Raw genomic sequence first — 21,218 nt, 5'->3', positions numbered from 1 at the left:
CAGAGTGCAGAGCCAACTTGGCAGGCACAGAGAATCTCATCTATAGTGATGGGTTTAGTTACTGGTCCCAAGAAGTTCAGGGATAAAACTCCAACTTTAGGCAAACAAAGGCAGTCTGTCTGGGATTTCAAGAGATAGATGAGGAGATTTGTTCTCTAGATCATGTTGTACTTGATATACAGGCAAATATCTCAAGCAAGGAGACACACAGACACTGTGCCTGCCCCTTTGCATAGCAGCTGCTGTGGGTGCTGAAAGAGAGTTGAATTTCCACTTGAAGCATCAAAAATATGTGCCTGTATTGCTCTGTTTTTTGTCTTCCGTTTTCAAGGGCCAGCTTCTGTATAGCAGATTTACAAAGAAAACAGAAAATGTAAATCCTTCGGTACCTAAACTGAAGGCAATTCATCTTACCAGTGGAAGTTATCAAACGCACCCTCCTGTCTGCCTTGATAGTGTAGGGAACTTAGGTATTTCTTTTAGAACTGGCTCACTAACAACCTAAAATTTAGATGCTGCATGCTTACATTAGGTAAGATGTAGCACATCTCATAAAACAAAATTGGGAATTTCCTGTTGAATGTTTTTAAGGAATATCTATTTGGGCTCACATACGTGGGCATTCCTGAAGAAAAACCTTACTACAGCGTGAAAAAGCCTTTTGCATAACCACTGAACTGTGTTGTTTGATAGTGACTTCCCAGTGAACTGGGAAGCTAAAAATACTATAATTCGATTTCCAACTGTGCAGATTACTGTGGACTGAAACTTGCAGACTAAAAGTCTGATGTGATTGCGGTGTGAAAAAAATCAAAGTGAGGGTCATCTTGAAGTGGAAGTTAAATAAAGCTATGCCCTTATGGACAATTTTCCCTGCCCTTGGATTCCGAAAAGTGTATTAAAACATTTTGTGTCTACATGTGGCAATTTTAACCTTCAATTCCATTCCTGAAGTCTGGATCTCCAAGAACATTACACCAGCCTGGCCACTCCAAGGAGTGCTTTATTGATGTAAAACATAGCAAATATCCAGGGCCCAAGGCAAACTGTCCCCAGTCAGGGTTTGTTCTGCTGAAAGTCAGGTGAACAAACAACCACTGTCACTGACTCTCTTGGGGGTGGTGTGTTAGCTGTTTGCAAGGCACACTTCTCAGTAGTAAAGAGGATTACAGACAGCCCATTTTTCTGCCTGTAAAACTAAGTACTGCAGCAAGCAGACTTTCTTTAGTCACTTGTTTTTTCAAAATATTTTCTAGATAGATGTACGCAAATTTAGTCTTTCAAGACCATAAGGAACATTATTAACAATTCTTAACAATTTACCCTTAAGAAAGATGAACTAATGGAAGTGGATTGTCAGAGTAGAACATTATCTGTCTTTTAGATGGCTTGGACACAAATTTGGAATGGTTTGTCACAGAACTCGCCTTCAGTGTTTTTGAAAGTGACACGGGCACATACACAAAGCGTCTCTTTTCTGTAGGTATCGAGTAACACACGGAGAGGAAATAGAGGTAAACAAAATGTTTCCTAAATTGCTTAAATTAAATCAACAAACCTCTGGAGGTACTTAGGTTAAAAAAAATTAGTTGTGTGATCAAGTTATTCTAGATTTTCCAAAGTTTTCTAAACAAATTCTGAAGCATCTGGTATGAACTGTTTTCAGAGGAGATGCTGAACTGGACTGTACTTTGCTCTGACCTAATCTGATCTGACACAGTGATTTTCTTATTCAACTGAAAGGGTAAAGAAACTCAAAGAAGGAAACAATAATTTTCTGCAATCGGTTTTGCAATAGTAAGTAAGAACATTCTTACAAAGTAACAGCATTATGTAAGTAAATACAAAAAATGTTTTAGAAGTCAGCTTAAAGAAAGAAAAACACTATGAGGACTTTCAAAAAAACCTGCAAAAAGGCTTTATTTCAAATTTCTTGAAGCATGTTCCATTCCAAAAACTTAATTAGATCATCCATAAGGTATGATTAGGAAAATCTTGGATAGGAGTCGTCAGGTTTTTTGAGACAAAATAAACAGGTGATCATATAATTTGACAGTAAACAGAGCAAAATGTTGATTAAAAAATGATTACTCTTTATCCAGGTTTGTAATTTTGATGATAATATATGTTTGAGGCTTCTCACATAAAATTAGATAGTTATGACTTCACATTTCTGTATGAAAAGCCTGAAAAAAAGCTACATTAAGTGTACTTGTAATGTAATAATGTAACTTAAAATTCAACTGCAGTTGAAGATATTGAATTGCAAATTATCTAAATTATTAGTGACTAAAGCTTGAAAACATTTAATCAAGCAGAAATTGAGTCTCAAATCGTTATTTATGTTCCACATTCCAATGAAACAAAAACCTTTTGGTGAAAAAAATATTAAAAATCAAAATGTATTTTTGGATTTCATTTAAACCTTGGTGAAAGTGACTGATAACAGACCTTTTCGATCTTTGAACTGTTTCTAATTAAAAAAAGAATAATTTGTTTCCTGAAATATTGCCTGAAAAGTAGGAAAGTATGCTGTTTTATCACTTCTGGAAAAAATGGAATTATTCTTGATTTGGGTGGTTGTTGGGAATTTATTAGAAAATACAAGGCTTTGCAGACAACTGCATTCAACTCAGTAAGATAGCAATAATCATAAAGCTATTTCCTTTGGATGCTGGAGATCAGATTTCATGAGTGATACATGATAGAATGAGCATTTTTAGGTCAGCATGTACTGACATTTCCTTTTGCAGAAGCAAAGTAGAATGTAAAATGTAAAATACTTGAAGACAGAGAGATTTCAGACTGCCAACCTTGGTGTCTGGCAGACATGGGCAGATAGCAACCAAGTTCTCCAGGGTCTGAGCTCCGCTTAAATCTCTGAAAGGACGCAATGTATGTGAAGTGGTTCACACTGCATCTAAAACATGTAGAATATTTCCAAGGCATCAAATATATAGTGTAGCTGATCCTAACTGGTTTTGTGTGAAAATGTAATGGTTCAGTACCTGCCAAGGGAGCAAGAAACCTCAATTCTGGTCCTTTCCCAACACAGTTGATGTTGAATTACTGAGATAATTCTACTTCTAAGGAGACCCGTGTTTGAAATGGTGCTGCTTGCTATTGAATTTCATTAAAAATGGGCAGTTGGTAACATTCTATTTTTACTTGGATCTAGCTTTTTATTACATTAAAACAACAGTTTTCAGTTAGAATTAGTCCCATCCTTATTTAATACATAATTTTGCAACTGCTGTTGTGAGGCCAAATATCCACAGCATGTAGTGATCGGTTTAACCTGAGACATAAAATTTCCATATCTAGATCCCAAATTGTATGTTTTCCAGTAAAGGAATACCCTCTTTGAATTAATTTTTGATGATGTGTGCACATGACCAGCTAAATGCCTCAAGAACAGGGAATGGGAAAGAAGGATGAAATCTGGATCATTATGTTACACTAGGGGTTTTAATGCACACTTCACAAATTCTGCAATAAGCAGAATCCCATTACAGTCTTAATAAAATACATAATAAATAAATAAAAGCAAATAATAAAATAGGAAGATGAATTATTCTTCACTGACTGTCAGCTTGCTTTAAGCCAGTATGTTGTACTCCTGTGAGAAGGTTTTCTGTTGCATTCAGTATTTCATATGAGGGTACAGAAGAAAGTTCTGCAGCCAGGTCCTGGGGAAATACTATGAAAGACTTTAAAAAATATTGCATTTCAAAACTTTAGAGCAGATTTTAACATTCACTATTGATTATTCATGACACAATGTTAGTTTCAACACTGTCTAACCAATTTTTAGTACTTTTCTTCATGATAGTTAACATGAAAGGATAGCTTGTGTATTTGAAAGTCTAAAAGCTAACATAGTATTCATTAAAAGTATTGATCATACCAACAGATTCAGAAGCATTCAACTATTGCTGTTAAGGCCCAAATTCTTGCATATTTATTAGTATATCTGTGTTAAATTTCCTGCAATTCATTCCATTGCTCTCAGTTATCGTGATAAACAGTACAGGTATGATAAATTGTGCTGGGTAAAGACATGAGCACATTACATTCTCCTGTTCTTTCCAAGGGATGCTTACCTCCTCTCAATAAGCATCTTGCATTTTTGAGGAAAATCAGAAAAACCATTGCCAGGTGACGTATCTTAAATGAATTATAGTTGATCTGATCTGTATTGCAATTTGTGTTGCACTGCACAGTTGCAGGCTAAGAATTCACCTGAGACAGAATGTCACGTAATGTAGCAAATCCTTATGACTGAACAGGGAAACAAATACATTAAAATGTTCACTGGGAAGATAACCTAGATAAAACAGTGGGTTGTTATTTTCCATGCTGATTATGACCATGGATTTCTCGGAGTCACAGCATCCCTACATGATTTAGAGCTATAAAGAATGTTATAATGTCATTCCCAGTAAGTAGCAGGTAGTCCCCTGAATCTGATAGTGACAAAAATGAAGTGGTTTCATATTCCTCAATTGTAAAATTTCCTGTCTTTTTTTTTCTATGGATACAGGGGAAGGGGTATTCTTAAACATTCCTATACTTTTATTTCGGCTGCCACTAATTGCTCACTATTTTTGTTTGTGTGCACTATTAACATAAAACGTGGCAACACAAGAAATGTACCACACATAGGGCACACACTAAGTGTTCACAGTAATAGGGTTTGGATGTCAGTGATGTTAAAATAAATAAAAAGAAATGGTCTGAAAACAATTCTTTGTATGCTAGGGCATCCACAGGATTTATTCTGAGGGCTCTGTACAGGGTAATTAGGTAGAAGTGTATTATCTGTATATTTAAATTTGATATTGGGCAAATATTGAAAATATATTACACTTCAATGTATATTTACATTTTATAACGAGGGAATTTTCATTAAGACTTTCTCTGTCATGTACAATTGAATCAAGAGTTGTGATTTTGAAGCCTTTGCTCTTGGGCATAGACTTATATTTAGTGATTTTCCTCTTCAACATCTAAAGTTGATCCTCTTGACAAGTTCTTATGTGTTTTCTTAGGATGTATGTTGCAAAGTGCCAAGGAAAAGTTAGAGGTGCTGAGCTGTTTCTCCCCCAGCTGACATTAACAGGCATTGCAGAAGTTCAGCACAGTTACTTTTTCTTGATCTCATGTACATTTTTTCCTGGCAGTATTGCACATGTTCCTGTTATCACCCAAACCATCTAGTTATGAAACAGGAGCTTTCTTAAAAATTATTTCCAATGAAAATGCAAAATGCTCCAGTCATAGGACTGTGATGCTCATTCCAACTGAATTTGCTTTAAATTTTGTGTATTACATTGACTTTAGCAAAAGGGATTGTTCATTGTTGTATTTCTACATGACAGACCTTTTCAAATTAATAAGTACCTTATTCCTATGTTTATAACATTTTAATCTTTCTGCTTGGATGTGGGCACTGTCAGTCCAAAATAAAACTGCAGGATGACTCTATACTTTCATTTAGATCTTAAATTGAATTTTAACCATTTGACTTGTAAGATTTCACTGGAAAAAGGTGTGAAAAAAGTGTCTGCCTTCTGGTAATATGGAACTACAGCAAAACTAATTTTCACTTTTGGTGAAGTTTGCACAAGGATACAGAGTGATAAGCCTACACCTCTATGCTGACTTCTGAATACCAAACATGGGTAGAATGAAGAATTCCACTGAAGACCCACCTACCTATGTAATACTATGCATATGCCTATAAATTTTTACTGTAAGGGACCTTCCCCTGGGAACTCATTGCTGCCAAACCAAAAGGGCATGCTAATGACTAAGAAGTATTAAGTCTTAAAAAGTCCACCAGGCCTTAAAGATGATACAGATAATTTGATGAGAAAGAGCAATCATCCAAGAGTAGTGCTTGTACTATAGTAGTTCTCTTAGTCTTTGGAAGACTAAAGGATTTTCTGTTTGCTTGGTTTGATTTTTTTTTCCTTTTCATAAATTTATTCCTAAGAGGTCAGTAAGGACAGAGTAGAGAGCCAGAGATCTACAAGAAGAGACTGGCAATAAAGACACAGGGAAGAGATATGGAATCTTTTTACTTGCTCATGTGCTACCTTTCTGCTCCCTTCCCATTCCAAACCAGCACATGTCAGGAAGAAGCCTGTCTGGAATAGCCTTCAAAGATACCCAGTCCAGCAGGGTTAGTTTTGGTACCGTCCGCTCTATGAGGGTTCAACTTTGAGAGGCAATTCCTCTTTCTGACCACTTCTTATCAGAGCCTAGAGAAGACTTTTAACAACTACTGTATTGTACAGCAGCACTGAGGTTGCCTTAGCCCAGGCCTGTGAGCTTGTACACTATTCATGTGCAGTCAGACTGGATTACAAATGCAAAATAAATATGGCACAGCTCTATGTTGGAGAGTTGGACCGCACATTATGGTAGGCACAAGGTAAAAAAGGGCAAGCAGGAGATAAAAAGGACTTTGGGATGATCTGCTTACTACTAGAACAAATGAAAGCAGTGTGGTGAAAATCAAACTCCCATGCCCGTCATTCATATTCATCATACGAGTTCAACATTAGAATCTATTTGCATGGGAAAGACGAGTGCTATTTACCTGCTCAAATGCAATGACAGGGCCATTTAGAGGTGCTGACCAGTCACCTCAGTGAATAGGAGGTTTCATTATTTCTTATTTACTAGATAATGTGCTGAACAGAACCCCAGGAAATTAACCTTTAAGATGACACAGTAAAAGGAAATGAGTCATTCCAGGCAATGTTCATCACTGTGTGAGCACTAAGCTTGCTAAATGAGTTCTGTCATAGTGTGGGTGAAGTGGAATCAATCCATATAATTCATACATTTGCTGCTCAAACAGACAGTTTTGGAACTGCTAAGTAGAAATAAGCACTGACTTATGTCTAACTAAAGCAAAGTTATGTATTACATTTACTGATTATACTTTTCAGATGGGTCTGAAGTAACTGAATAGAAAGAACTGAGAGTTCCTGAGAAGTGTGTGAAAGAGAGGATAAAAGGAAGCAAAATTCTAGGAAGGGACTCTCATGACTGATGCTGATGGGGAAATAGAAACAGTTTTGGTCTTAGACAGTACTAAAGAAAAAAGATAAATCTTTCATCTTATTTTTCACAAAGGTATCAGCCTTTTACAGTGATAGTAAGAGCTCTGAAAGTCATACAATAGAAACTGATTGATTAGTTGAAAAGTAGGGGCTTTCTTCTGATTGAGTAGCTGTAGAGGACCTAAGAGAAGAAAAACACTTCCCACTGTTTAGGAAAGAGTGAAGATACAAAGAAAGAACTGGAAATATCTTCAAGCATGACAGTGACCCTTGTTGAGTATGATGCAGACAGACTGGTAGATATGATAAAACCAGCTTTAAACTGGACGAGTGGTTAGTTAAACACAGGCTGAAGCACACACTTCTCTGTCTGGATGAATACCCATCAGTGATGCACATGGATGGGCTGCAGTGCCATCTCAGGGGTTCTGTCTCTGAAAGGAGACTATCCAGGAGAGCACCTGACAGCAACTAGCAGACAAATGCTTCTCTGTTGCCTACAGTTTCCATAGATATGGAAAAATTTGGTGCCACCTAATGGACAAACCCCACCTCCTAAATCCTGAATGTGTTAAACTCTATGCAAGAATACTTTTGCAAGGCATCTATAAAGGGATCTACCTATACTTGTTAATGCTTCACAGTAAAAATTTCTCACTTAATCACATATCTTGGGATGTAGTATGGATTGTTTAAAGGTGAACACTTTATAAGCCCCATGGGTAATACAGAGATTTCTGTCTTTGCTGGCTTTAAATTTGTGAACTGGGGTCTTTACACAGATTATGAGCCCTAGGAAGAAGATTCAGACCTGTTCAATAGCTTTGGTGAAATGAAAGACGTCTTGAAAGATTAAATAGTGAATGATCAAACTCCTTTGTCCTTCTTGACCCATAATACACATTTGAGCTTGAGTCTACAGATGAAATGTCAATTTAACACTTACATTTGGCAGTTTAAAAATGAATGTTTGATATCTCACTTGGGCATATTTTTGAAGGAGAATAGACCATTGCAATACTCAGTGGAGGTACTGTGAGGATGCAGTGCTGAGAATTCAGTAACAGTTCAGTGTTTAAATGTGGTTTTGATGTACAATTAAAACACACAAGTTTTTATAACTAAGGACAGAGTTTGTCCTAGGGCTAGTGTGTAGTTGCTGAGTTGAGACTATGAAAGCATCAAAGTAGATAGGCTTATTGCTGTTGTTACAGGACAAGAGGTTGCCTGTTTAGGCTGCAATTTCCGATTGCTGTGCAGCAGCAGGAACAGCGGGACAGGTACCTGCACCACCCCAATGTCATGCAGCACTCAGGCTAGGGACATATCCTTCCAGCACCTTCCCTACCACCACCTAGCTACAGTTTCATCAACCCCGACTCCTCATCTTGTGGCCCAAGAAGTCTTAAACTGTATCTCATAGGCTGTATTATTCCTTATGGGTTTTGATGTACTCCATTACTTCAGCAGAAAAGCTCCTCCATTCCTTCAGGTGGCTTGAAAATGAGCCCTGAACTACCAGCCCTGTCGTCCTTTTGCAAGTCATCAGCTGCAAGCAGGGCCTTCTTTTGGATATTGTCATCCTTAGGGTAACAGTGACTTCTCCCATGGGGAAACTGCTTTGCCTGGAGAGACATGAATTATATTTCTATAACTATAGCTATCGATAAAGGAATGTGGTATCATAGCTTGTTTTTCTTGTCTTCCCGATGCTTGCATGGTGAATTCAGTACATTAATTGTGATCATAACACATAAATACACAGGGACTGGCTGGTAAGAGATCATTTGTTTTAGTGTAGCTGAGAAGAAATAGAAGCTGCTGCTAATCAGTATGCGTGTGAGCAGTCATGGAAGTTGATTAGGTATTTAGCTGCCAGATAATCACCATCAGATCTTGCATGTACAGAATAGCTTCAGTAATTGTGCATTCAAATTTCTTTCCGATAACCCTACAGAGAATAAAAAAACCACGGGCCTAACCCTGCATCATTTATTTGCAAGGCTATTTGTTCATGCACAAATTCTTAATTTATTAAAATGGACCTATTTGTGAGAATAATGCTATTTCTTTGACTAAGTACTGCAGATCAAATTTGTATACAGAGATGTTAATGAAAAAATTCATGTGGCAGTTACAAGTATGCTGAGATGTAAAAACACCAGAAGAATTACATTCTAAGGCAGTGAGAAGAGTATTCATTATTTTAAAATATTTAATTTAAAATTAAATTTAATTATTTTTATTAGTTTTAAAGACAATTTTAGTTGCATATAATGTACCATTCTCACTGAGCTGTATCACAGTCATTACAGGGTTTTACTTCCCTTTCTCTGATTCATGTTGCAGATCTACAAGTGTGGTTTTACCCAGGTAGGCAGCTAAGCCCCACACAGCTGCTTGTCCACTCCCCTGCACTGAGGTGGGAAGATTTCACTATTGCACTCAAAAGCAGTACAACAGGTTGAACTGTCCTCTTAAATATGACCATGCACAAGTTTTTATTCTGATTTGATTATATCTTTCTGATTTGACTCTTAAAATCTACTCACAATTCACATTTAATCACATCAGATGTTTTTGATTCTTAATTCTCAGCTCAGATTGTGTCAAGACAGTGGTAGTGCTTGAGCTCCTAGGACAGGCTATTTAGACATCTCTAATCTTAGCATCCTATGAAGGAACCTTGTTGCTCTTAACCCAGCAGTGCAACTGGGCTACCATTAATGTCACTCAGCAGAAGTTCCTGAAAATGGTGTTTGTACTTACTTTTATCACTGCGCAAGAACAAGTAATTATTGAAAACAGAAATCCTGACGTTTTTCAACTTTCTGTTAAAATACCAGTCAGTTCTAGCAGGTAACCATTAGAGTCTCTCATTTGTCTAGCACATGTGGAACTTCTTAAAGTTGAATAATCCTATAATTATTCACTAAATTCCTTTATGAATGAGTTATAAGGATACAAAAGGTGGACAATTAATACTCAGTTTTTAATACTTCACAAGCACTATCTCTTACAGCTCTATTGTTAGCAAGATTTCTGATGCACAAACACACTTAGCTTTACTAATAGCACTTGTCACTTGGACATCTCAAAGTTCATGTACCATAGCATTATCTTTCCACTGTGCCTTTTTGACACATGAGGAAATCGAGGTACAAAGAGGCTAATTGATGTGCTTATGCTGCTCACCAGGCTGGTTGTAGCAGAAGCAGAACTAACAACTCAGCCTCTGATGATGCCCCATTAATCCCCTTCACTTGAAGTACCACTTTCTTTCAGTTTGTTCTTCTCATTGATAAGGTACCAGTTTGCTAAACTGAGAAAAAAAAAGTCCATTTCTGTTTCTACGACAGATTTATCACTTTAGATGACAAAGGAGGGAATCGATACACATATTTTTAGGTGTCTGAAAAGTAAATATCTACCCTCAGCTTGTATTATAGGCTCTTTTACTAACCAGGAGTGAAAGAAGGATACCCTGAGGGATGTGATTCATCTCGTTCCAAAGAGGTGTCAGCTGAGATGAGCCATCTGAAGAGGAGCCTGCCTCTCTTCATTCATTAACTACTTGAAATTTCCAGTCAACTACTGAGGCAAGACACTTAACTTTTAACAGCCAAAAATTTTTACCTTGACTCTAAGCCCAAACCAAGGTAAAACCAAAACAGCAGTATGCTTGTGTGCACAGGTTCTTCCCTGCAGACATGTGTACTGCTTTCCACACTCTTTTCTTTATTGTTCTAAATCTGTTCAAAATTTGATGAAAAAGATACGGTGATTTTATGCATTTCCCCCTGTGGTTCAGATTCTTGTCTGTTGAAACCAGCCAATAGTCAAACAAATTTGTTCCACATCTTTCTACATCTATGGACATGCTATATACCAGGAATTTGTGAGGATGCCCAGTTAATCTCTGCAAGAGAAGCATAGGCTGAAATAAAGTCATTCCAATAGTAAAAATTCTATTCTGACAACTCTACCCCATACCCCTGTGAGTCACTGGAAATTGTTGCTGGGTTTCTCTCTGTCCTTTTTTCCCTTATCTCAGGGTCTTATGGCCGCAGTGCTTTCTTTATCTTCCTCCCATTGTCTTTGGTTTAGTCAATTCTTTGCTAAAGTATGGTTCTGCCCTGTCTTTTTTTAGGCTGCTTATCCTTACCTGAGCTATGTCCTGAGAAGCCACGTGTTCATGTGTTGGGATCTTGATGACATTCATTCTGTGTGCCATGAGTCTCCTTTTTCTCCCTGCACAATTCTTCTGGGAGTCCTACATACATAAATTATCACTCATATTTCATTCATAGAATATGAATAGAATAGAATATCCTAAGTTGGAAGGCACCCACAAGGACCATCAAGTCCAACTCCTTGCCCTGCACAGAACAGTCCCAAGAATCACACTATGTGCCTGAGAGCATTGTCCTGCTCCTGAAAGACTCAGTGCTGTGACCGCTTCCCTGGAGAGCCTGTTCCAACCCCCAACCACCCTCGAGAGTGAAGAATCTCTTCCTAACATCCAGCCTAAACCTCCCCTGGCACAGTTCCCTTGGGTCCTGTCACTGGCCACCAGAGAGAAGAGATCAGTACCTGCCCTCCTGCTTCCCCTCATGAGGAAACTGCAGACCACGATAAGGTCTCCCCTCAGTCTCCTCATCTGTAGGCAGAATAAACCAAGTGACCCCAGATCCCCAGGACCCTTAAAAGATCTTTGAGAGAGGTCTCGAGATGATATCAGCCAGCTCTTTGAGTACCCTGGGATGAATCCCATCAAGCCCCTTAGACTTATTATTATCCCATCAGGCCTCATTCAGACTATTTATTCTTAAGGTTTCTGTGATGTAGCTCCACTTGACAGAGCCAATAACCTCATCTTGATGACTTTCTCTCCCTTGACTCATTTTTTCTTGTCACTTCAGTGCCAACTAGGATACCACAGACTACTATGTATTTGCTGTTTCTTGGATGTAGAAATGATTACTGGTCTGAACCCAATTTATTCTGTGTTGTTTCATTAATGGAGGATATTTTGACTGAAGAAAGAGAAGTGACTGAGAAGAGAGAACAGGCAGAGCAGAAAGTCTAAATCCTCCATCAACATCAAGTGCTACTGGAGTTGGAGAGTCTGGATTTGTCTGAGATCCACTCTGTTGGGCTTGATCTTGGCAGAGATTCACCTTGTTAAAGAGAAGATCAGGCACTGGGTATCTTAGCAGCAGCCTATAGGCTGCTTCCTGGGTGAGGTATGGGTAACTTCAGTCCTCCTCTGTAGAAGACAGAGCATTAAATCTTTCTTTTTATTTGGAACTACACAAGAGATTTTAACACTGACAAGTTATGTCACTTTTCTTTTAATCTAAATTAAGTTGTGCTTAGAATCTAATTGTTTTGACAATAGAGCAGTGTTTTATATAGACTTTGTTTGACATGTTTGCTGTCGTAATTTATGTTCTTAAGGAGACTAGAAATTAAGTAATGCAGAGAGAGTGATTTTTCAGACATACACTGTAACTTCCACAAGAACTGGGTTTTTTTGCATCTCATGACATGTCGCTCTAGCCCCTCCAAAAGGAAATTTTGAACCCAAATATCACTCCATTCTCAGCTGTAACTGATAGAATTTGGACTAACAGAACTGCATTTGCGTAAAGGAGAATAATTTATTCCTCAAAAATGGAAATTGAAAAAACCTCACTGAATTCTGAATACATGAATATAGATATAGAATGCAGACAGGGATATACTAGTCTAAATTCATACCTGCTATTAAACTACCATGAAAATAATGGTTTTTAGCTACTTACCATTCATGAGGGAGACAGCAAATAAAAATTCCTGCACCCTCTTTGTTTACTGATCTTTAGGTGAATCTTTAGGTGAGTTTGAATTAACAGACTTTTTCATTCTGACTTATATATTACTACAGGACTTTTTAAAAATAATCTAAATTCATAGTAAACTGTTTTTAAAAGCAGACTTTTTTTTTTGTGGGCACTACCTGATAATGAAGTGTTTAAGACTTTCAGCTAAATTAGATCATTCTACAGGAAGCTCATTTCACTGGCAAAATCATTATAGTCTCTTATACAACATTACTGAAAGCAAAGTTGCTATGCTCTATAGCTTCAGTGAACACTATGTTACAAAAACCCATGTATTGTTCTAAAACACAGAATAATTACAATGCACCACAACATTTTGTTCACATGGTATAGTTGATCTTCTGTCTGTAACTCTGATGTAAACTAATCTTTCAGGGTATAGTAGTGGTGAAAGCACTATAAACTTACCATTTATATAATACTTATTTTCATAAACACTAACTCTAATCTTCATTTAACTTACCAAGAACTTCAATTAGGTCACACAAATATATCCTGATCATCACTTGTTTCTCTGACATAGTTCAAACTGAAGGGTGATCTATAGAATCATGTCAATATATGTATAAATCTGAAGGCACACAAAAATAGAGAGGTGTTTCGTACTGTGTTGGTAGCTGCAGCTGTACCTGTCAGTGATGTGGGGTGTAGCTGCCAGTAAATGCCAAGTACACCTCAAATACGAGGTTGATTTGCTCTGGCTGTACTTTTATAAGTGCCATTTCATAGTAGCAGCATAGCAACCATGAGGCATAGGCAGGTCCATGATATAATTTCTACCTGATGAAAAACATATCCATTTTTAAGAATTGTGAATGTTATCTATATACTAATTATTGTAATAAATGGAAAATATTCAGCCTGAGTGTAAATGATGAATGGGAGAGTAAGTTAAGGTGTCTACAAGAAATAATGAGTTTCGGTGTGATTCATGTCCAGCAGTATGGGGAAATACATTAACACATTGACTTTCATCAACCTATTTTTAACCATCAAAAAAGTTTAGAAATAAAAGAAAAATAAGCGGAGGGCATAGACCATAAAGTGATTTAGTGTTGAATGTCAGACTACAAGTTAATATTCTTTCTCCTTGTTCTGAGTGAATAATTAACTTTTATAGCACTTTCTGGGATTTCAAAGTAATATTCCTGAATTTTAAGTCTCTTATGATATAGGAAGACACTAATATTCACATTTCACTGATTGAAGTTGCTAGCCTGTAGAGTCCAATTTCATTTTCCTCTCTGATCATTGGACCAATGAAAAATGCAATTCAAACTGACTTGTTTATTTTGCATAAAAATAAACAATACAAACTATGAAGAAGCAGAGAATAAACCCCAGCAATCTGTGGATATAACTATGGTGTAACCAAAGCCAGAGGCTCTATTCTAAGATTGTAATATTTAGATATTTTTAAATTCCAGTAGGAGAACAGTTCAGAGACTGTAAAAAAATGGAAAAATAATAGGATTTGTACACATGTATAGCCTTATTTTTTGGAAGTAATTACAAACTCTTAGTGACACAGCGAACAACAATTTTTCTACTTCTTAGGTGCCTTGGGTATATTGAATAGAAGAGTCTATAGTATAAGACTGTATTCAAAGTGACTGAGATTAACTTTATAATGGTGCACATAGTTACAAATGGGAATAAAACTCAAGAGATCTTCAGTGGTTCAGTTTAATATTTCTGTATTCAAATAGTGTCAGGACTCATATTCAGAGAAATCAAATCCTTTGATGATTTCCAGATTCCTTTCAATTTCAACTTTAATCATGCAGCCAGCTCATGTCTGAAGGGTGAGTCTGAAGAAGATTTGATCACTACTAAGGAAGCAGATATAAAGAAAAAGAAATTATACAATAATGTCTGGGATAGATTAGGGAACAGCTGCTATAACCTTTCCAAATCCAGTTCATACCCAGCCCCCAAGGAGCGCATTGACACTTTAGTTGTTTTGCTCTCTTTCCCCTTATTTCAGTTGCTTTTTCATACCAGTCAGCCTCTTTCTCAAAGCTGCAGGGCAAAGGAACAAACCTCTATCCAGCCAGCAATGTATGCATTAGAATCATATTATCATTAAGGCTGGGAAAGACCTCTAAAATCATGGTGTCCAACCATTAACCCCACTCCACCTGCAAGTCCGGAGTAAAGCTAATGGAAGTCCTAAAACTAGTGCAGGTATAAAGAGAAGCAGTGTCTGGGTCCATGGCAGGGAACTTGCACAGCCACAGTCCTTCATCAACATCTCCCAGGAAACAGTCCTCAAACCAGTGGCCATGAACATGGATTTTATTTGAAGATATCTATTCCTGAAATACTTTTAGGTTAATGCATTTGACAGATCCATGATACCATCGAATCTGCCCTGTTAATTAAAAGAACAATATTATTTTCAAGGGTTCTGTATAACCATAGCATAGCAAATTCAGTGGAAGGAAATAGGTTGAAAATAAAGGGTATTTTGTTATTTGTTGGATCTAAACTGTGGTTGGTAGTATTTTTTGATCACTCTCTCTGTCTTGAATAATCTTTTCTTTATCAGAACTCCTAAAAGAGGCAATAATGCAATTATTCACTTTATCAGCTCTCAGATCTTTCTTTCAGTTTAGTTTTAAATAGAATGACAGTTGATAAGTTTAATTAAGCATTACTTAATGAGGGCAGAGTCTACCCAAAGGAACTACATCAAAGTTCCTCTGCCAAAAAGTAGGATAGCAAAACACAACTGTTTTTGTATAAGTTTCTCTTAAGTACTGTGTATCCTGATACAGGATGCAAGTATATCTAAATTTTAAAATTTAATTCAAACCAAGATTTTAAAAGAAGTTGTGAGATTTTCATACACAGATTTAAACAATATTCATGGAACTAATTTCTGATTGTTTCTTATTGCACATTTTCTCATTGTTGCTAAATATTTATCCTCTTCATTAAAAAACAGATAAATAGTTTGTGTGCATACCTGCTCAAGTACAAGAGTTCAAAGATATTAAGGAAAAATTATTAATTATTCCTCAGATCAAATCACTTAAGTCTTGGAACTTCAAATTATTTATGGACATCATAGCGCAGATCTAATATCCCTAGATTCAGCTATGTCTGCTTTCTTTGATACATGGAGGTACAAAATATATGGATTCAAAAATAGCATAGTCTATAAAACAAAATGTAACTATTTGACACAGAATCACAAAATAGTTGAGGCTTGTAAGCACCTCTAGAGATGCCCTAATTCAGTCTCCCTGTTCAAAGCAGAGGCAGTGGTCCTGTTGGGTTTTGAACACCTCGAGGTACAGGGATTCTTCAACCTCTCTTGACAATCTGCAATATCTGCAATACATCAATACTTGAAACATATGGCACCATTTAAGATTTAAAAGTTCCTTTTTTTATATAAGCAGTTGAACATTAGGAGTGATCTGCATTTTGCATTTCTTGATTGAGCTACTGTAAAACATACACAGGGACAGTGAGCAATGCCAACGTAGTCCATGCTATTACATAAGCTTTTTTTTTTCCTGGCAGTTGATCCACATATGACTAAATAGTCAGCAATTAGAGGGCTTAGTTGTTTAACGTGAAACAATGAAAATTATCAACAGAAGATCATCAGTCCAAATCGTGTGGTAATTCCAAGCAAGGACCAGCTCCTTGTATTTGGATACAGGTTTACTCAGGATTCTGAGAAATTTCATGCAGTGTGAAAGTTCAGGTTTGGCCTAGATCTGAATACAAACTCATCTTCTTTACACATTATTCAAACTTTCTACTCCAAAATTCTCTTACCCAAAATTTCCCATATCTTCCAAAGGATGCTGAATGTTCCCCAGGAACCCCAGGGAATTATTTCAAGTTTCGCCAGTACGTAGCTTCCATTTCAGAAGCTGTCAAATGACTAGTCAAAATGTCAGAAAAAGGAAGTCAGTTCTGCAGAGTTTTCAGGTTTTGTTGTTATCAGTTAACTGGCATACTCATGCAAAAATAATAATAAATGCTAGCACTTTACTAGTTGGTAAAAAGAGCCTGACTGTCTTGTGAACAGCATTAAGCTTCACGTGTTAAGTTTGGCAACATCATGCAATACAACAAAATATCACCCTCTCCTTCCTGGGATGGTTTTGATGAAACCATCAGAGGCCCAGTGGGCCCTTCCTCACTTCTGCAGTGTAAGCACTGACCCTCCCTCCAGGAGCAAGCTCTTAGTTTAAGCACTGAGAGCAGCAACTATAGCAAGTACTGGAGACTTTGAGATATTTATTTGGTACTTATAAAAAAAAACCACAATGGCTATACTGTGTCAGAGGAAACGTACACTTCAATTTTGATAACATCTCCAGCTGTGGCCCTTAACAGATATATATGGAAGAATATAAGAGCACAACAGTCTTCTCTCTTTCTTTCAATGTTTTAGGACTGTAGCAAGCTTTTTTAAGGGAAGGGATGGTATTAAATGTGGATATGTCCATTACATACTTATGAATGTATGAGGTTCCCTCTGTAATAATTACTTTGTGATCAGTGGAAAATTATAAACCTCTTCTGATTTCAGGTTCTAAATGTCACCATCCAGCAGATAACAAAAAGGCTGAGCAAATCATGTCTGACAGCACACTTGTGGAGCAGGGTTAACTTTAAACATCAAGACTCCCAGGTCTTGATGTTTAAAGCTGATCTGCTGACTCTGGGAGCTGATATTGCTAAAAATGTGTAATTGATCACCATCAATGCAGGATGTAGCCATGCTAATAAGATAATATTTAAAAAAAGAGATGCCAGAAGAAACTATACATTTGATTATCAGGGCAACTGCTAGTTCTTCCTCAGTCAGCAGAGCTGTCATAAAGCAATGCAAGTTTTCTCATCTTCCTGCTGGGTTTTTTTTGTGTGGCTTTTTATTTATTTTTTTTATTTTTTTCCTAAACTGGTGATTTGAAGCATACAAACTTCTGGAAATGTGACTATCATGTTCTGACTACCAAAGACCAGTGACAGAATGGGATTGATTTTAGGTAAAGCAAAACTTTATCATCAGTGTGACTTCGCGTTACTTTTTTTCTCTTTTTGTTGGATAGACTTGCATTCATCCTGAAGGTTTTCTTTGTAACTTTTTTTTTTTTTTCCAAGCAAAACCCGTATGGCAGTTACACCCTGAGAAAATAAAAATCAGCTTCTTGTCTAATTTTTTTTTCCTTATACCCCAGGGATATCAGTCAGATCCATTAAGTTGCATTTAAATTGTTTGATTTTAAACATTCATGATCCACAAGGCACATAATGAGAAGAAAATACCCCTCTCCTGACAGCTTAAATGAATCTCTGTGTGAGCCAAGTCTGATGAGATTCCATTTTCTTTTGGTTTGCTTCTTTGTTCATGCATGTGTGGCCTTACTGACCAAGTGAGTGAGTGCAGTGCCATTGCACACACTACTGAAATTCTCACCAGTGGAAATTAGATTCCATTTCCAAATCCTGTCACTGCACTGATACTCAGCTAGGCTCTTCCTGCTGGTCTTTTAAATTAAAGTGAGTCATTGATGATAGACTTACTGCTCCCCTGGTAAATTTTCTTCTGAAGCCATGCAAGCAGGAGGTGATAAACCTAGGACAGCAGCTGGTAGTATTTTGTCAACAGAGGGCCTTTTTTTTTTTTTTTTACAAAAGGATATTAACCAGTTTCTCACATTTCTAAAGCTTTCAGGTTTTGTTCTTGCTCATTGCTAATACATGGAAAAGGTGGTTTTGCTTGTCTTAGGAGCTTTATACTGTCATGTATAACATCCTTTGCCTTAATAGCATTTTGAAGTCACCCATTGACAAAAAAAAACAAAAATAACTTCAGTTCCTTCCTTTCTAGAAACATTCTAAAGACAGAGACCATGCTGTTAAGTTTGTACGATTAAAAATCAAGAGGACATGCACTTGCTCATAATTACTGTTGCTTTATTTCAGAGGAACTGAGCTTAAAATCAGATCTGCTTTACCAAGCAAAAGCAACATCATATTTCTGAATCATGGCTGGTAAATGAAAGGGGGTAAATTTTAGAAAAAGTCAGATCTATTTTAGCATGAAGCAGCTGGATTTACTGCCTTCTGAGCATCACGTTTTACTCATTTTGCACAGTTTGTATTTCTGTAAACTGCTACAAACAACGTGATAAATTCTTGATTACAACAGTTATGATCAATTCTGATATTTCAACACCTAATTCATGGAATGCAATGGAAAATTTTGGAATATAAAGTTGTAGTCTTTATTTCTCATACTCTTTCATTGTCGAATAATTTAATCTGTTTTATTCCATAAACAGTTTTCATTATATTTTATTTAGCAGCATGTTTTTATATGAGTTTATCTCCACATTTCACTTCACTATTTTTCCCATTTGTTATATGCAACTGCACAGGATTTTGAAATTAAAATATGATCCAGGTGAAGACTTGGTTTTATCTGTGTAAGTGGTAGCAAGTTAAGTGTTTGTGGTTTTTCTTGCTGTGTGGGTGGTGTGTTTTTCAGATGTTTTGTAATACATTGCTTCTAGTGAACTATTAAGAATTCAGTATCTTGTCCCATTAAGCATTTTTTTCCCACTAGAGCCAGAGGCTTGGATTTTGACATTTGTACACTGGTGAAAAGTTAATCTTTTTGGAGTCAACCTTATGACTAATTATTACAAAATATGAACCCAGTTCTCAGAACCTATAAGTCCCAGATGCAAATCTTGCTTTTTGTAAGCATTTCACTCTAACCAAAAGTTTTCTCATCTTATCAGAATACACCTCACTTGATTTATAGAGGGGTTGACTCTGGAAATACTGAACATAAAACTTCCTTATAGAGATACTTTGATGTTTACCAAGTCTCCTGACTCAGTCCTGACACACTTGGAAGACACAGAAGCTTAGATCAGTATTCAGTATTTTTCAGCCCAGTTACCATAGCTCTGTTCCTACATTTTACAAATTTAAACCTGATTATTACCCAGCTGATGTTTGAAATGTGGAGGCACATCTTTTCATTAAAATCAGTTAGCCCAACTGCCTTCACTTTTTTGTATTTTCATAAGTGACAAAGTAGAGAAAATGTGTTTGAATTATCAAAACACATTCACAAATTATTTCCATTTTGAGGCTCAGCTTCTCAACAGCCATTTGTCACTGTAGGAAAGAGTTATCTTCCAAGACCATGGCTGGGCAGGAAATGTCTGATATATAAAATGTTTTGGTTTCTTGCCATGTTGGTAGGTATGCATGTTTTTGATACTGCAGAATTTTTCAATATCATGCAACCCAGACTGTGGAGAGTGCATGTATACTTTGAATCACAGAGAATGATCTCCTGTCTTGTTTCAGCAGGTAAGTTATAGTGGAAGGGACAACATTCAAGAGTCTAATCTGTGTGAAGTGAAAGGGCTTTGCTAATGTGCTGTGCCATTTAAACAACATTCAGTGAATGTCACATCAAATCTTGTTGTCAAAGCAAGACAAGAAGAATCTATCTGATGCCTTTGTCAAAATCTGAGCCTTTGACCTCATGATCTTTTGCCTTTGTAGGAATGCAGGTGCTGGAATGGAATGGCATCCCCTTGACTGGGAAGACTTATGAAGAAGTCCAGAGCATTATTATTCAACAGAGTGGGGAAGCAGAAATATGTGTAAGACTGTGAGTTTTTCCCCATCTTTCTGTTTCCATTTCTTTTTGGCTTTTCATGGCTTTCTTTTTTTTCTTTTTTAATTTACAGTTGTTAAGGTGGAACCTTTGTTAGCACAAAACATCAGTGTAATAATAAGCAAGAGTTCACTGTGAGTGTGGGAGGTCTGTTTTTTCTGTTTTTCTTTTAAAGTCATAAGGAAAGATAAACTGAGTGAGATGCTAATAATTATACTTTTATAAATAATGATATTTCCATTTTCAGGCCACAATCTCCTCTCATTGACAAACATACAATTCACTGAATTTACTAGTGTTAGAAAAAGATGGTGATTTGGTAGTAACTTGAATTTAAGTGAAATCTGTATCCTTTAGATGAAAATCATTTAAGCATCATGAGAAATGCATAAACTTGCATTAAATTCATTAAAGATTTCACCTTAAAAGAACCTTTTCTTCTCAGCTCTTTAACAGCATTGCCAATATGTATCAGCTAAGAAGGGACCATGCTTGGGAGCTGCTTTCTGTCATGAACCACTATTCATTTACCTACTTAATACAATAATGAGGGTATGAGGAAAGAGTTTCTTTTGTCTCAGG

The 21,218-nt window shown here is 36.7% G+C and overlaps 1 protein-coding gene across 11 annotated transcripts in view; it reads left to right on the top strand.

The window, feature by feature from the left end:
- PCLO (piccolo presynaptic cytomatrix protein) overlaps window positions 1-21,218 on the top strand; it is a 340,916-nt gene that overhangs the window by 227,496 nt on the left and 92,202 nt on the right. For 9 of the 11 annotated variants that reach the window (XM_039388718.1, XM_027711469.2, XM_027711472.2 and 6 more), the window contains exon 11: window positions 20,522-20,630. In XM_039388718.1, coding sequence (XP_039244652.1) covers window positions 20,522-20,630 — 109 coding nt within the window. The remainder of the gene's footprint in view (window positions 1-20,521; window positions 20,631-21,218) is intronic. The other 2 variants (XM_027711475.2, XM_027711474.2) reach the window with 1 other exon arrangement.

Source organism: Pipra filicauda, unplaced genomic scaffold (genome assembly GCF_003945595.2).
Source record: "Pipra filicauda isolate LSUMZ 115617 unplaced genomic scaffold, ASM394559v2 scaffold101_size5749837_pilon, whole genome shotgun sequence".
Classification (NCBI taxonomy): domain Eukaryota; kingdom Metazoa; phylum Chordata; class Aves; order Passeriformes; family Pipridae; genus Pipra; species Pipra filicauda.
Note: the sequence above shows the minus strand (reverse complement) of the source record. Positions and strands in the feature narration are given on the sequence as shown.